At 37.2% G+C, this 17,912-nt stretch overlaps 1 protein-coding gene across 1 annotated transcript; it reads right to left on the reverse strand.

Moving 5' to 3' along the window:
* Positions 1–3,301: 3,301 nt before the first annotated feature.
* On the reverse strand, positions 3,302–17,291 carry LOC107691279 (golgin subfamily A member 4-like). Its single transcript, XM_016489797.1, has 18 exons — positions 16,665–17,291; positions 14,720–14,887; positions 14,526–14,626; positions 14,332–14,446; positions 14,151–14,222; positions 13,836–13,951; positions 11,755–11,911; positions 11,237–11,367; positions 10,996–11,092; positions 10,638–10,916; positions 10,322–10,453; positions 9,925–10,077; positions 9,040–9,257; positions 8,701–8,869; positions 8,436–8,567; positions 7,276–8,022; positions 5,590–6,835; positions 3,302–4,199 (listed from the first exon to the last, which is right to left on the reverse strand). Exons 1-18 carry the CDS (start codon positions 17,091–17,093, stop codon positions 4,147–4,149), a joined length of 4,515 nt encoding a protein of 1,504 aa, XP_016345283.1. The 5' UTR covers positions 17,094–17,291; the 3' UTR covers positions 3,302–4,146.
* Between the last annotated feature and the right edge of the window lie 621 nt (positions 17,292–17,912).

A 17,912-nucleotide genomic window follows, 5' to 3' on the forward strand; every position in this document is an offset into this window, starting at 1 on the left:
ATTTGACATGCAACAAGACATTTGGGCGGATATCTGTAGTCTCCATTTGATGAAGACATTTCATTTACATGCCACTCAGTTTCTAACAGATGAGAACAAAGTATTTGCCTGAATTTGAATAATGGATGCGCCTAAAACAAAGAGAGCAGAGCTACAAAGGGTTTCAGCCTGCAAAGCACACAAACCCCTCCAATTTGGGCATCAAAAACTCCAAACCCAGGAGAGAGAATAAAACCGCAGATTTACTGGGTAGACTGCCAAGATGTTCGAAGCAACAGCTGGCTGCCAAGGTTACTGCTGAAGGAAAAACAACAAAAAAAACTATTTCTCTTTAAAGCGTTACAAATTAAGCGAGACTAATCCATTTCGGACCGTTGCAGGGTTTTCAACACCAGTGAGTAATGAGTACTTTCAGATGATCTCTCTTAGTATGAAGACCAGTGACAGAATGAGCATTTCCACTATTAGATTCAAAATAATCATTTGTACTAAAATGGTACAGACTCCTCACAAAACTCCCTTGTTTCAAATTGAAAATGTATAGGATCAGTTGTAGACTGAAGGGCTTTAAAGGAATAGTTCTCACAAAAAATTATCAACAATACTGTAATTTCAAGCCTGCATGACTTTCGCTCTTCTGTGGAGATAAATTCTGTGACACAAAATTAGGGCTGCACGATAAATCGCATTTGATTGTCATGCGCATCTTGTCAGTAAAGCCAGTTCTGTGATTAGTTGTAAATTTCCATCACCTGCTAACCTGCACCTGAAAGCACGCGATGGTGATTTACTACTAATCACAGAACCGGTTATCTGACAAGATGCACATGACAATCACATGCGATTTATCGTGCAGCCCTACACAAAATCACCACGAAATTAACATAAAAACAGTTCACATGATGTGTGCACTATTTTCCAAGTTGCCTGAAGCCATACAATACCTTTGTGTGAGGAAAAAAATGAAGTCATTATTCACTGAAGATTGTGATATCTGCCCTAGCACTTCTTGGCAAGTTCATGGGAGAAGCAGCCATTTCAAATCCGTGAACAATTGACTCTCTCTCTTTTTTTAATTTTTTATTAATTAATTTGCAGATATCTGAAATTGCAATTCTAACTCGCTTTTTCCCAAACTGATTAAGTGCATTCTTTGGATTAGCGAGTGTGCAGTATAATTACATTTTAATATTATTATTTATTTTTATCAAATTTGTTCAACTTTTTGAATCTAATAGTTCCTCTGCATTATGGGATAGCAAAATTATCATTTTGAACCAAAGGCTGCTTCGAAAATAACACTCTTTGAGAAGTTAGCCTACTTCATTTTAAAACTTGCTTTGCTACCATTGAAAAAGTAAGTAGGCCTATGTTCCATATAGTATGAATATAATCCAAACCACACTTGTCATGTTGTTATTGTCGTGACGCAATTTACGCTGTTAATTCACATGGTATGTAGTAGGTCATTCAGGTATTGTTCACATACTGTTTCATGAATTTGTCATACTAGTGATTTCTGCTTACTATAGATTAGGGAAGTACGCAAATTCGGACACGGTGAATGATTTGTTCACGAATCAGACTGATCCTATTCTGGAGTTCAATTCACTGACTGAACAATTGAGTAGCAGCCTTTAACTGAAGCGAATCAGACGAGTGGATAACGATTTTAATTTTCGGCTTGTTCCTCACAAAAAGCTATCGCACGGCATCAGAAGACTTTGAAAATGTATAACAACTCGTGTCGATTACTTTTGTGTTTCACGGAAGAAAGTACCTCAAAAGGGTTTGAAATGGGGATTAGTAAATTAAGCCTATTTTAATTTTGGGTGAACTAAGTTATCGATCTATCAAGTTTTAAAGTGAAAAGAAAACGACAAAGCGAATAAATATTCAACATTTTCACACAAATCACAAATTGTACAACAACTAGAGTGAAAACAAATGTATAGTCAAGGTATTGTAGAATTTTTTGTTGTTAATTCCCAAACACTGGATTGAATAACGCTACTAAACTGCCCACTGTTATGTGCATCAGCGACTGCACATTTATTTAAACCAAATAAAATATCTTTATCTAAAACGAAGCAATTTAATATGTTCCCCTGCTTTTCTGATAGAACCTATTGTTAAAACCAAAAAACACACGCGCTGTGGAGCCGGATGGATCTGTATGGACATAACCCACTAAGCTCCGTGGAGTTCACCTTTAAGAAAAAGTTTCTTTCGGAACAAGTTCAAATACAAGAAACAGATTCAATTGTTTGTCATCTTACCTCGCCAAGCAGGAGACGACAATCCCATTGTATGTACAAAAAAAAAATGATACAACGATCCCTTGTGTCAATACACGCGTTATTTCCCAAAGAGGCGCGCCTTCCACAATAGAAGCGCAACAACTCAACAGATCTCAGGACACAGCGAGCGGCTGACTGACAGCCCCACCGGCACAAACCCCGCCTCTTCTGCGCGCTGATTCGCCGTGGCGTAGACAGAGCCCCGCCTCCTGTGATAGAGGCGTATCATTTGCTGTCTGGCCTGTCAATCTCGCCCTTTGACTTTAAAGGGGCTGTTTGGGACAATGTTGTGAGACATTTATGTCTGACGGCGAGTGAGTTGCATTTACTGTGTGAGAGGCAATTAAATAATACAGATTTTATGGATGAATATTGTAAAAAAAATGTCCACTTCTTAAATTACATTTTAAATGTATGCATTTGTAAGTTGTAAACACTCATTTAATCTACGAAATTGCTTCAGGGCAACAAACCCATTTTATTTATAAGCACGTTATGCATATTAGATAGCAATTAATAATGAAGACTTTGAATAAACAAGTAAAATGGTCACACTACATCCTGATGGTCAATTTAAAAACTTTTTCTTATGTGGAGAAATTTTTCCCCCAGGGCTATTTTTTTTATGCAAGGTGGAATGGGTGTGAAGCATTTTGTGTTATTCATTATTGAGTATTTATTAAATGCTGCATTTGAGTATTTACTTAACATTTAAGTCAAAGTAAAAAGGTAGTAAAATAAATAAAAGTCATGTACTGTCATGTAAAGTCATTTTACTATTATTCCATGAACAGATTGTATAATCACTCAATTTCACAACATATATTTATTTACTCAAAATATTTATCTTTGATGAAGAATTTTTTTCGATCGTCACATAAAATATCAACTCCCAAACATAACTTTTCAAAATGTGATTTTAGCATTCTAAAACATTTGTAATAACATTGCTTTCGTAATGCGCGTGCAAGAGAAAGCTAACTTGTCAGAAGTTGACTTATGATCAAATTTATGCCTCATATTATTGGCATGAACAATCTTACACGCTCTAGTAAAATGTCAAGTTATTTTTAGCTCTGATGGGAGCTACCCTGTGACATGTGTGTCATCTTATAGCCTATCAAGAGTTGTGTTTCCAACACTGTAAAGTGCCTTTACATTAACCTAAATTTATTACGATGTATGTTATCTTTACCTTGAAGCAATCCGCATGTAAATCACACTAACACTGATGTGGTTTCAGTTTTATTTTGTGCAAAAAAGTGTGACATAAGTGTGAGAATGACAAAACAGCATGACGACACAAACACAGTAACAATCCCTTCAACTGCATATATGCTCCACAATAGTGATTTACAAACTGTTTTCTAAGATGTACAGCTTACTGCATTAGAATTTGGTTATAAAGGATAGTGTAATTAATACGCAAGGCCTTTCTCATAGCAGTGTTGTTATTATTTCCTCAGTGAATCAGCAGGATGAGGTCTCTGGGCATGCTGATTCTGTTGTTAGCTCTAAATGGGTGTGCACAGAGGTGCCTTTTTATTGTACTTGGGTTGACCATTCCTCTGTGCTTACCTAATGCTGCACAGTACGCATAAGAGTGACAAGGGCGCCATCTGGAGTTTGGCAATGACATTTCAAACCTCTATTGTGTATCTGCATTGTATATGACATGATCTTAGATCAACCTTTAGAGTTAAATTTACCATGTTGATATAGAGAAGAATACAACTGAAATACAATAATGCACATGCAGCATACTAAATGTACAGCAGATAAATGGATACATGAAATAATCCATCTTGTCAATGATGTGACAGGTTACATGTCCAAAACAGCCATCTCATCCATGGAGTGGGTGGGCTACCTGTCCCCTGTTGGTTTTGATTGATAGCCCTGCAATTAAAAAAAGCAATTAACCTGCCATTAAAAAGGGGACGTAATTGTTCATTTGTTTTTCATTATAAATCTGCATGTGTCATATCATATACTCATTCACATACTCAATTTTAAGCACATTTTAAGTCTAAAGGGAAATACTGGCCTAATTTTGAAAGCTGTGTTTTGGGTCCAACACAGCTGTCAAACATGGCAATCAATTTCAATGTTATCCCCATGAGATATTGTCATTATTACAGCCTGGAGTATTTGTCGGTGTAATAAAGGCCATATCATTTCATGATTAATAACTGGAGCATAAAAAATATCTAATGCAATTACAGACACTGTCTTTTATTTCTCTTCATCCAGAAATGCAGGTGTCTTACAGTAACTTACAGTAGATCTTTATCCATACTTATGCATAGCCTGTAATTCTGTGTTGCAAATCTCACATATTTTATTAGAAATGTTATCATTCATATCTGTAGCTCAAAATCTTTTGAAATAAAAACAATATTTTCCCCTCATTTGCACATGCCCAACAGATGGAGCTATTTGCTAATGACATCACACTTTGGCAGGTCACATAGTCTGGCCACTAATATGAATATTACAGTAGTTAATCATATGATGGCATACCAGTGTCTCCTAAGAACAGCACTACTCTATTGTTTTATATTTTATCAAATCATTTTCAGTGATGGCCAATTAATTAGACAATATATATGTGTTATATGCGTGTGTTGTTATGCTCACCTAGGCTGCATTTATTTGATCCAAAATATAGTAAAAACAGTATTTTTATGAAATATTATTATAATAATATTTATAAGATGTATAATAATAAGAAATCATTTTAACATGCCGATTTTGTGTTTAAGAAACATTTATTATTATTATTATCAGTGTTGAAAACAGTTGCTCTGCCTAATATATTTGTAGAAACAATGATGCATTTTTTAGGATACTGTGATGAATAGAAAAGAATAGCATTTAAATGAAATATAAATATTTTGTAACATTATAAATGTCAACATTATTTACTGTCACTTTTGGTCAGTTTAATGTGTCCTTGCTAAATAAAGGTATTCATATCTTTAAAAAATAAAAATAAATAAAAACACTTACTGACCTAAAATATTTGAATTGTAATGCATATAATGATCATATGTATTTATTATTATATTGGAGAAAATTGCAGTCTGAATTAAAAAATAACCACAATAATACAGTAATATAGTTGTGCTGCTTAATATTTATGTTTAGTGTTTATTATAAAGCATTTATTTAAAATAGAAATATTTTATAACATCTTTACTGTCACTTTTGGTCAATTTAAAATGTCCCTGATAAATAAAAGTATTCATTTCTTAATTCAGTCATTATTGTGATAGTCTTTTCCTACCTGTTTCTTCATCCGCATTTGTTTCCACAGTACAGTTTGAAGTTAGATTACCCACTCTTCCTCTCCAAATATCTTCCAGTTCCTCTTCCTCCTGCTGGAATAACCAGTGGCCTGGCTTAAGAAGCTCCTCCATGCTAATGTCAGGTTTCTCTGCCCAGTCTACACTTGTCTCTTTCACTGTATCACTGAAACACACTGCACAGTCTCTCACACCACAGTTTATGACGCGGCCGCTCTTACGAGAGCCTGGGCCATTAGGGAACAATTTTTTTGAGGGGTTTATCTTCATGTATTTGGATGTGTAATATAAGTGGCCGTTCAGGTCTTTTATTTTAGTGTAAACACTTAAGCAATCGTGACCACCTGATGAAGAAGGACACAGAGGCCTGCAGTGAGTGACCGAGGCAGAGCCATTGACCACTGGAGAAGAGGCTTTGTGACGGCTGGAGGAAACATTATCAGGTTCTTCATATTCAACCGACGTGAAAACCCTCAAGACAGGTTCTGTGCTTTCATAAACTTGGTTTAACTGTTGGGTTTCGACCTCAGTGGTTGGTTCTTCTGTATTGTCCCAATCTTCCATATCTACTGTATGAAGGTTTATTTCAGTTTGTTTAGTATGTATCATTGGTTCTACCTTCATTTCCGACTGTGGCGTTCGAGCTGAGGGTATTTTTTGGTTGTCTGAGTCAGCATAAATCTGGACAGGTTGAATCTCCTCTTTATTTTCCATGTCCAAGACACTGTTGTGAAAGCACTTGGGAAGACTGAAGCTAAGAGTGGATCCTAGAGACAAATAAGAGCAGATGTTTTTAGCCGGTCCACTTGAAGTCTTGACAGCATTAGGCAAACTGTCTTCTGGAAAAGAGTTGGACTTGTTATCGATGACAGAATTCACCGGCAACAGGGTGTTTTTAATAAAAACCTGAAGTTTGGAGTTTGATTGACTTTCTTTCACTCTTCTTTCTCCTTCTGGCCAAGTGTTACACCTTCGCCTGAAAATGCTTGAAGGTTTGCCAGACCTTTCCGATCCTACAGAGCCAAGCAGAGAGTTCCTTCGCTGGTTTTCCTCCTTATTTGTGATTGGCTCTTTCAGCTTGAACAAAGAGCTTGGCTTGAACCTGTTGTGATTATAAACCGTTCTCCTCTCAGGTGTGACATTTTCTGCTGCATGTGTTGGGGATATGACCTCCAAGACTCGCCCTGTTGATCTGTAACTATCCGAGACGTGCAGATACGTGAACACCTGCAAAAGAGAATTGAATGCAAACCTTTAGATACAGTAAGCTGAGACACAATTTACAATATCATAAAACCAAACTCACAGCCAGTTGATAATGGCCCACACACATTCTGTAAGCTTTAAAAATCGTATGGCTCTTGAATGCATACATACACAGCTGTGATGGCAATAGCCTAAGCATGACTAATACGATTGCATGCCAAGTTAATAAATCCTATATGGCATGTGCAGGCTTCACAGCGAATTATTACAATACACACCACCAGGAGGCATTTCAAAGCCATGCCATGGAAACTTAATCATGAGGTCATTGTTTTACCACATGGGACAGGATATACAGAGCCCAGAGAATAATAAGCACATGCATGTCTGGTTTGTGTGTGAGCTTTGAGTTCATTTTGGAATGTGTCTGAAGTTAACACACTATTTGAAGTCATACTTACTCTATGAGTGACTTCAGCTGCCACTTCAGCCCACAGGTGGTCGTCACTTTGGTTTTGGTTTGTTTCTTGATTGTTGTGTGCAGATTTTTGCATCGAGTTCGGGCTGTAGCTTTTTGACTGAGTTTTTTGCGCTTGATTCTCTGAATTTTGCATCTGATCAACGTCTGGTGATAGTTGCAGATATGTTTGGTTGTTGTTGAACTGCAGATTCTCTGGTAGGTGATTGCAAAATGATGATTCAATGTTATATGTGGACAACTGGCTGGATATTTCTTCTTTGCTTGGTGACTGGTCTGGTTCTCCTTGGTTTTTGATTTGCAACTGTGCAAGATTCACACAAGATGACTTGGGTTTGGTGTCTTTACTCTTGACTGTTTCATTCGGCCATCTCTCCTGGAGCATTTCTTGTGGCTGTTGCATTTGCATTGAGTTTTTGTCCTGTGATTGACAGCTGTTTGCCTGAATACTGCTCGCTGACTCTTCAAGTATTTCATTATTGTTGGGGGGCCATTGCTTTGTCACTTGGTTGATGCCTGAAGACTGGTCATCAAAGCTTAAAATGAGACAGATGCTAGAGCCTAGGGATGTCTTTGAAAGGCAGGACTCCTGACTAACAGCACTGGACACATCATGCCTCCCATTCTGTTGCTCAAAGTTGTTTTGAGAGGGCTGTGTTTCAGCAGTACTTCCTTTGACCTCTCCATTTATAATGCAAAGACCATCAGAAGGTTTTTTGAAAGGTATTGCCTAAACAAGGAAAAACATAACTTAAAAATTAAGTACAAAGATAATAGCACAATTTATTTGCATTAGAATTTATTTAAAATACAAAATATAATCAATGAACGAGGAACTAATGCACACTGCATTGTTTACAATTACAGTTTCAAATGACAAATTCAAAGATTTTAACATAGTTGTGTTTCATGTCTCTTGCATCACTCTTTCCTCTAAAAATAATAAGGCCTATTTTAGTTTGTTTAGTTAACATTTGTATATTAAGGAGGATCATGTGCAGTCAGATTGCCATTATTGCAAAATAAACCCCTTCAGGTTAATGCATGATCCTGATGGGGTTCAATTTGCCATTATGATCACATGACTCTACATTATCCCTTTTATATTTATTTTTAAAAGATGACTAAAAAAATTCTAATAACCTGCTGTAGAACAGGATCATTTGTTGACTCTGGTCTCCCATTCTGGTTTCTTTTAAGCTGCTCTCTTTGAACGTGCCAGTTCACCTGGATCCATCCCAGCATGCTTTGCAACTCATCTGTTCTCTCCTTGATCTGCAGACAGGAAGATTATAATCAAGAAAACATCATAACGAACATTTTGCAGATGGACGCCGCATATTTAGATAGCTGAGATCGCTTTTAGATGACCATGTGGCAACTGTAAGTAAATCAATCACACACTCACAATGTCTTTAAACTGACTCTCATCTTGCATAAGCATTTGACCAGCTGCAGCCAGTTTGCTAAACTCATCCAGCTTTGTTTCAATGCTGTGATCAATCTCTGCAACTTCACTCTCTCTCCAAGCAGAGCTGCCAGCAAGGATACAGGATCTGGTATTCTCTGTCCACGTACTACAGGACACAGGAAGAAAAGACCGTATCAAAATATCACATAAATCCCAAACTAATAGACTATAATATAACAAAACATGGGAAAGTATGTCTTGCTAAAGTTGTTGACATTAAATATGAAATATTTATTATGTATAATTATCCAAATTAGTCAGACTTTCTCTTCTTACATCATGGCAAGATAGTTTTCAAAGTAGTCCTGAATCTGGTGGAACTTCTCCAGACGGCCTCTGTTTTCAGCCATGTTGCGGCCTACTTCCTCCCAAGCCTGCAGGATTGCCTGAACCTCTTCCCTGAGAAGGTCTCTCTGCTCTGGGGAAGGAACCTTTAGCTGACTGTCTAGTCTCTCCATTTCTCTCACCTCTCCCACAATGATATTATAATGAGCCTTCGTGGGACAAAAAAATTTACTCATTAGCATGACCTCAAATGTCAAACTGAAGCTCATTAAAACCATTTCAGGGTGCAGTGGGAAAACGTATATCCAGCAAATCCCTTATAAAGGAACCTATAAATAATTTTATATGTGTTCAATCTTAGCAACTTTTTAAAGTGCCCCTATTATGGGTAATCAAAGGTTCATATTTTGGTTTTGGGAGTCCCCAATAACAGGTTGACATGCATGGAAGGTCAAAAAACACTTTCATTGTCTTATAATATGCATTTATTTTTTACCTTACTTGCTCAACAACTCCCAAACGATTCGCTCAACCATTCATTTTTCCAAACCCCTCCTTTGCGTGACTCTAATCTGCGGTGATTGGTCGATTGGTCTCATTTTCATTTCATCTTGCCTTTATACACGGCTGTATACAATAACTTTATACACGGTGCACTTTCAGATTTAAAACGTTGCAGGATGTTTTCATTCACTTAGAGCTGTGTTACACACTGCATAAAAGGTAATTTTCAAAAATCCATAATAGGGGCACTTTAATACCTAAGAAGCTGGGCCCATCTTTAAATGCTTAATTACTGCTCTAAGGTCATTCACATAGTGATTAACATCTATTTATATTCAATAAGTAAAGGTATTTTTTTTTTCATTATCTGACCTCTAGGTCATCCTGCTGCTCCTGTAGCCCCTCCAGACCACTGAGGTCAGAGTCGCAAAGCACAGCCATATCTGTTTCTATGTCCATGAGGTCCATACTGAGCTCAGCACAGCGGCAGAAGTGCTGGTTTATCCGCAGTGTTAGAGTAGATAGCTGAGGAAAGATAAATCTTTAAATTAGGTGTCTCTTGGCTTGATATTTTATCATCTAATTCTATGACATTGATTTAGCCTCAAAATTTCCCCAAAAAAACTCCCTAGAAAAATTCTAAGAGGAGTTTAAAGTCATTTGTGTGATACAAATGAGTGGAATATGGTGTTTTTAATTTATTTATATGTAAATCTCTAATATCAGGTTGATGTTGGACATCACTTTGTGAACCAAGCTCATATTTTACCGAGCTTTGTAGCTCATTAGTGATCTGGTCCTGCTTCTGGGATCTTTCTTGTTCAGTTTGTTGGTTCAGTAGATTTAGTGACATTTCTGCAGCCTCAGCCATTTCTTGCCTATGCAGAGATCCAGGAACATCCTAAAGTAGATTTACAATGGTGTGAGTGGTCCTGCATTCATTATTTTCTTAAATCATACACAAACATGCCAAGTAATGAGTTTGAAATTGAGTATGCTACTTTTCTTATATTCATGTTCATGTTTTGGTATCATTACAGTCACTTAAAACTACAGTTTGATGAAGGTTATGATGGTTGGTTTACCTGACTTATTTTATGATAACCACTGGGATCCAGAAGTTCAAGGAACTTTTCAAGCATTCCTGAACTGCCTTCCTCTGCTTTTTCCGGGAGATTGTTTGAAACTGTGAGATCTGACACAATCTGTGCAGCTTTATCTCCAGATTGTTCTTTTTCTGCTGGTTCAGTCTTATTGTTCTCTCCATATTTCTTTTGCAGAGCATCCCAAAGGTCCTCCACCTGGCTTAGGAGCTCCTCTATTTTGTGGTCTTGTCTTTGCTTTGAGCAGTCATGCTCTTCATTCTTTAAAAAGGAGATGAAAAGAGATAAGTGAGATCATTTATATATGAGTTATGAAAAATATATTTTGAAATTGCATTACCATTCCAGTGGATGTCGTCGACTCTTTCAACAGATTATTGGGTATGAGACATTCTTGAGAGGAAACAGGGGTTGTTTGAGCCATCTGGTTGATACAGCTGGGAAAATATTAAGCGTTAATCAAACTTTACTCAACAACTGCATCTTAAATTCCATTGTACGAAATGACAAATTCACATTTATGAATCATTTACTTCTTTAGTCAAACACAGATTCGTTGTGAAATAAAACACTAATTGCACCTCTTCCTGTCCTGTTTTTCTGAGATATTGTCCAGCTTGGAACAGCTGCTTTCCAACAGTGAGACTTGACTCCCTATAGAACATTCCTCAACCGGACTCCACATCCTATGGGTCCACAGGCCTTGAGAGCACTACAGAAACACATGTTCAGGCATAGATTAAGTTTAATCATAGATTATTAACACTAGAATATCTCAGACACATGGGACGGCATCTTTTGATTTGTATTTGTATCTATATCTATATTGATATCAATTTTTGTCACTCTCAGATGGAAACATGCCTAAACAGAAATCACAAAATGAGAACTCATAGGAAAGAGACTTTGTGGACTATCATTGTCAAGTAATATCACTGTCTAAAGAAGGTCATCTGTCAAGTGTGATGCGTTTAAAGCCTCTATGTAAAAAACTGTTTCACCAAACAGAAATTTCAGACCAGTCGATTTTTCTATGTGGTCATGACTGGTCATTTATAATCACATGCTTGCAGATGTTTTTGGAGGCACTGCAGCTAACCTCAAATCCTCTGAGACGGTTTTGCTCTTCTTTGACGTCTTTTCCCATTACGCTGTGACCCTCGTTTCTAGCAAAGCTCTGTGAGTCAGGGCATGTGGTTAGAGGATCAGTGGGTAACGCTGACGGTCGTTTTGAAGAAACATCTGTCTTCTGGTTCCTGTAGATGTGGAACAAAATGTTACCTCTAATGGCACCACTGGGGCAGCATTACTCTTCAAAACATTTCAAACATATCATGATGTTTCATCATCAATTTTGACTATGCAAGTCAGACTGTAAATCTTTAATGCTAACAACTTGCAGATTGAACATATAAAAATATCTGCAGAACACTTGCATCATCTCTGCAGGTTATGTAATCCTGGACAAAGTTTTGCAGCAATTGTTTTGGCGTTGGGAAGATATTATTTTTGGCAGGTTTTTCCCACTTGTCTGGTTTTCTCATAGTTTCAGGAAAGGTGTGTTCGCAGAGCTAGTGATAGAGGATTCGCTGAGAGGGCCAAAAAGGAATGTAACCATTGCTTGTTGCCTTTACTTCAAAAATTGGGTAATGTCTGCAACAGCTTCTTTTTTTGAAAAGACAGATATAAAAGAATGTGTATATTGTGATAATTTTGCCATAGACATTTTTAAAAACCCATGAAAATTTCTTGATAAACATGTTTTTGTTAGCAAATAACAATTGGTATATACAGTGCAATATCAGTATATCAGTTTCTAGTAATAATTTTTGTGTGTGGTTTTAGTTCTAAATGAAAAAAAACAAACAAATAACTAAATAAATACATGCTTGAAAAAAACTTGAATCATGATTTCTCTGTGAAAACCTTCTATGAAGATTTTACACATAAGTATGTGATATGTGGTATTAAATTGAATATCAGATCGACAAAAATCTGTGTAGTGCAAGCCATCACCACAAGAGTAATCAATATTTTTGTTCTGTTTTCCCAGAAAAAAATATAACATTTATTAAAACTGTTTTTAAAAAACGTTTTTTTTTTCTTTTTAATTAATGAATGTGTATACCTGCAAAAAGTGAATTTTCAATAGCCTCAGACCTAATAGACATGAGTTAAACTCTAACACAAAACTCTAATTGATTTCAAAATATGTTGTAAGTAGGTAGGTATAAGTAGGTTATAAGTGGGGCTTATTTTACTCTGTATTTTTGTTAAATCATTCTGTATTAGTCTGAAGTAGTTGCTTTAGTGAGATTTATGACAATCATTTAGTTATTTTTTATCAGTTCCTTCCCCACTGCATGGGCACATTCCTCCAGATGTATTTTCACAGAGTACCTGTCTCCCATCACCATATCTTCATACCATACATATGAGCTATTCCTCACATCTGTACCAGAGCTGAGGCGAAACAGCCTTCATTCATCGATAATAACCACCTTTTCTCTATTTCTTCCCCTCTCTGTCATTCATTCTCTGACACTTTCAGAAGTCATACTGTTTAGCAGAGGTCATGTTCCAAAACACAGAGTATCTGTGGAGTTCTGGAGTGTCTAAAGCTGTTGACTGTTCTGTGATAAAAAGCTATGATACAATCAGTGTAATATTTTGTAACTTAAAAGGGTGACGTTAGCTAAGCCACTAATTACAGCTTTCTGTAATGGTAGTGGCAATGTTTTAAACCAGACGTGCATGGTTTAACAGAAAAATGATCTAAAAATCTAAATAATATTTTTCTAAGCTATAAGTGATATTTATCTTCCTGGATACGGAATCACACTTCAAAAGGGCACAAAACATTACATAAACTGGCAAATGCTTACTCGGAATCAATGCGTGAAACTAAATACGTAGCAATTGCATCAAAACAACATCTACCATTTATGATCTAAGACTCTGCAATTGGTCAATATCAAAATAAAAGACCATAACATTACATCACTAAACCACATGTCAGCTCCACTCCTGCATGTTGACAATTATGGATTCCATTTTAGCATGATGTCATGTACTATTCCAAGCCTTAAATATGACATCACTGCTCTCCAATACTTTGTTTACTATTGTTTTGTTTTTTTTTCACAGGAGGACAATGGGAGTAAGTGGACTTTCGTTTACCGGAGAAACTCCTGGAGAAGTGCCCAGTTCTCCTTCACCTCAGCCTGTTTGCATGTAACTCTTCTGGCCAGGGTTGGGTGGAGAGTTGACAGCCGAGACGCAGACTCATTCAGCATCTGGAAAGAGTTGTCCAGGGAGGGGTGGGGTCATGGAAGGAAATGACATCATTCATTTGACCAATGCAACGGGCTACTATTTGGTCGAGTGAGAAATCATATATAAAAAAACAAAGTGACTGTGACACTGCGACACTGTTTTCATGTTCTCAAATTCAGGAGACAGTATTTCCTCTAATAAAATCATGGATTGACTTACACTTATCTGACAGGCAATTTCTCTGGTCTCTTTGTCACTTTTTGGGATGTCGCCCGCCAGTACATGGTTCCTCTGCAACGAAATTCATCCTGAATCAGGACTTGTATTGCAATTATGATTTATAAAGACTGTTTGAGGTCTTCTCTAAATGCCAAAACTAATCAACCCTTGTTTTCTCAACCTTGCTGTTGATGGTGCCAATAATGCTGTCAGCTTGTTGGTAAAATGATGAGACGTCTAGAGTCAACATGAGATCCTGATGATAGTCCCTCAGGAGTGACCTCAACTTTAGCCACCTGCAGAGAAACCAAACAGTTTATATCACTAACAAAAGTGTAATAATGCTCTGTGCTCCATTGTGCCAGGAAATCTTACGATTTGTCAACGTGGTCCCCCGGGCTTTGTCTTCTTCTAAACATTTCCAATCCTAAATCTACAGCATCTGTCATCTTCTGAAGAGGTCTTTCTGGTTCCTCCTGGCATAGGAGATGAATTAAGAGTACATGAGGTAATGGTACAAGAAGACACATTAATAAACAAAACAGAAACCTCTTTATGATGCATTTAACCTGCATCAAGACCAGACTTGTCGTCAGTTGGATGAGAGAGTTCTCAAAGTCTTTGAGGTCTCTCCTTTGGCTCTGAGACGCGTCCTCTGGTTGATCATGTGGGAAAGTTGGCGTGCTGTAGTCATAATGAAGGTTCCTTATCTTCCTTCCTTTAGTCCATGGATCAGTCTGTAAAGATATATAGCGAATAGAATATGAGCTGTTTTTTGTGCCAAAGTTGTAAATTAAACAATGATTGTTAGTGTACGAATGACAAAAAGTACTATTTCAGTTTTCAGTTGAAGTATTAATGTATTTAGTTTGTACATTTAAATTTCAATTGAAATTTCACATTTAATTCAATGTGTTACTTGCAATTTGATTGAAAATACAGATTCTACACCTTTTTTTTTATTCCCAGTATATGTGGATTCCGACCTTTTTTTAGTTTCCTAATTTTAAGTGCTTCTATTAATTTATTTTTCATTTAAAAATATTCTATTGTGTCTTTTTAGAGTAATAATGTTCTACCAGTTATGGTTTTCATCTGCGCTCTTGGCCAATGACCTCACAGACTCTTGACCGACAGACTATTTCTCATTTTGAAAATCTCCCAAAATGTCTTACATCATTCTATGTTGCTGCAACTAATTCGATTTGTGCGCCAAGTTCTGGTTCTTTTGCAGTTTCTCAGCTGTTAGGCAATAAAATCATGTTGTTTGTTTGGGTACATGAAGTACAGATTAAGTACCGAATTAATACAAGAAGATTGCTTTCAAGATGATATGCCAAAACATTCTCTTCAGAGGTATCAGATATCTCCACAGCGAACACCTCATGATTATGCACCTGTGTTTGGGACACCCGGGGGATTTTTATGATGTATTTTATAGCGTAAAACATAATAATAGCAGGATCTGAGTCCGTTGGCCCACCAACAATACATGAGCCTGCAGCAAGGTGTGGTAATTCCAAATAATGATCTCATCTAGCGGTGCTGGTGTTTTATGTTGCAGATCTTGCATTGCTTAACTTGTCTTCTGCACCACTGCGATGACTGCATCTTCAGCACATGGTGTCAAAATTCTTTAAGAGTGCGCAAACCACACCTTCTGCCCTTTAACATTTATAGTGTTGTTTTACCACTTACACAAAAAAGGGAACAAGTTGGGGAAAACTGTAACATAATTTGGTACTTCTTTAGCCACAAAGTGCATCACAACCAATAGTTTCAACATGATCATCAGTTTAGACTTAGATCCTTCCCTGTGTGTTCCAGTTTGGAACTACGTCCCATTTTTTTGTGGAAATTACCAGTTCATCTCGGATGTGGGCTTGTGTAATGAGGGGCCTGGCTATGATCTCATCTCAATGAGCACAGTGTGCAAAACTGTAATAATCCACGCAGTTCCTCTCACAATAAGACAATGTGTTCTTGTTGTGCTCATTTGTGCAATGAGAAGCTGCATTTCTAGTTTTGCAGTGGGAAACTCTTTGCAGACATTTGTGGAGAGTGTGCATGGGCAGGCAGTAACTAACAATTTAACAAACAGCTCATAAAAAACAGCGAGAGACCGAGAGAATAACAAATATGGAGCTGGTGTGTGTGCTGTTGGTTTGTGATGCCTGTGAAAAAAAAATGTATGATGCCAACTAACTAAAAATGTTTACATTTGAAAAGTGTGGAAAAGCTGTTTTGTTGTTTATGATATGATACTACTTATAACCCAATAAACCTTTTGGCAATAATCTTTCTTAAAAATTAAATGCCACTTGGTTTGATACTTTATCTAATTCAATCATATATCTTATATATCATATATTTTATATATAACCTATAATTATAATAGATTTATATAATAAAAGTTAAAATAATATTACAAATGAATTGTACTGTATGTCTCTATGTGCAAATATTTTCCAGCTAAGGAAAATAATGTCCAACACATGCTCATGTCTTGCTCACCTCCAGCTGTGCACCGGACTTGTCACTCAATCTTTCCTCAACAAGAAACAGCTTTTCAGTAGACGTACTTGGCTTGTTTGTCTCATGGTTTGTCACATTAAAGTCACTGACAGTCTGGCTTTCAACATTTGCACACATAGCAATCTTCCTGATGGATCTGGAAGAAGCTGATGGGGACACAGAGTCCCTGTCATCTTCCTTTTTAATATCATCTGAAAGTCCTTCCACAGGTGTAGATGTGGACAATCTCTCCTCATGGAAAGGAGAATTGTCATTGCTAGAGTTGTTTCTTAGTTCACAGCAGTCCAGAACTGGTACAGGAAGGATGTTGCCCACATAATCCAGACATTTGTTTTCGGAGGGGACAGATAACTTGGTCCCAATAGTAAAAGGTTGGATCCTCTTCATTGCTGTTCTTGCGTTAATCATCTGATTGAGGAACAAATAACCATAAAACAATAAAACATCATTCTCATTGTTTAAAAGAATCCTTCTTCTGGTAACTCCAAGTCTGAAGTCAACCAAGTCAGTCAACAAAGCTAAAATGGTCCACTTTGAAGTCGTCTGAGACACTGCAGAGAGACTTTTGAGATGCAGACTGCAGGAACTGTGGAGAACGTGACTCCAGCTTCACTCCCGCACAGACTATGAGAAAGCGAGAGGGGTTGAGGGAGGAGAGGAGTAAGAGAGAGTTTAGTAGAAGCAGGGTGAGGTCATCACACTCAGTCACGGCCCCATTTGGAGGGACAGAGGGCTGTAAACCCAAGCTGTAAAAGCTTCCTCCCAAAATAAGACGTTGTGGGCAGATAAGAATCAGAAACACAAAGTCGAGCCCTCTCTAAGGCCTTGCTTCTCGACAATGTTGTCATATATTTTTCCTCAGCTGTTCCCTTTTTTTCTCATGCAGTGTTTTTGTCAGATTTCATGCAGCATGTATACAATTCACAGATCCATTTATGTTACAGAATTTGGTTAATCTAAAGACATATGCTCAGATGCTTCCTACAACAAAATAAACAGATAAATACTTCTAGGTGAGTAGATGCAGGAGGCTGTAAGTGGTTTAGACAATGGTAGCCTCATACTATTATCTAAATGTTTACAGAGCAGCAACAGGGGAAAACATTGCACATTCTGGCTGTGGCCCTCCTCTGATTTAAACCAGGTGTTTGGTGCAGTGTGTTGGAATAAGCTACTGTACAGCACTTGTCTGTAAGGATCGGTTTTATCTCAAAATCCTGATAGTCC

The sequence above is a fragment of the Sinocyclocheilus anshuiensis genome, unplaced genomic scaffold (assembly GCF_001515605.1).
Source record: "Sinocyclocheilus anshuiensis isolate Anshui unplaced genomic scaffold, SAMN03320099.WGS_v1.1 scaffold1154, whole genome shotgun sequence".
Lineage (NCBI taxonomy): Eukaryota > Metazoa > Chordata > Actinopteri > Cypriniformes > Cyprinidae > Sinocyclocheilus > Sinocyclocheilus anshuiensis.

What these genes read in the sequence shown, in the direction of transcription:
- LOC107691279 (XM_016489797.1), bottom strand. Translation starts at nt 17,093, where the DNA reads ATGATTAACGCAAGAACAGCAATGAAGAGGATCCAACCTTTTACTATT. An exon ending in GAAAACTATCTTGCCATGAT is followed by an intron (nt 8,870 to 9,039) that starts GTAAGAAGAGAA and finishes TGTGTCCTGTAG; the next exon opens with TACGTGGACAGAGAATACCA. An exon ending in AGAGTCAGTTTAAAGACATT is followed by an intron (nt 8,568 to 8,700) that starts GTGAGTGTGTGA and finishes TCCTGTCTGCAG; the next exon opens with ATCAAGGAGAGAACAGATGA.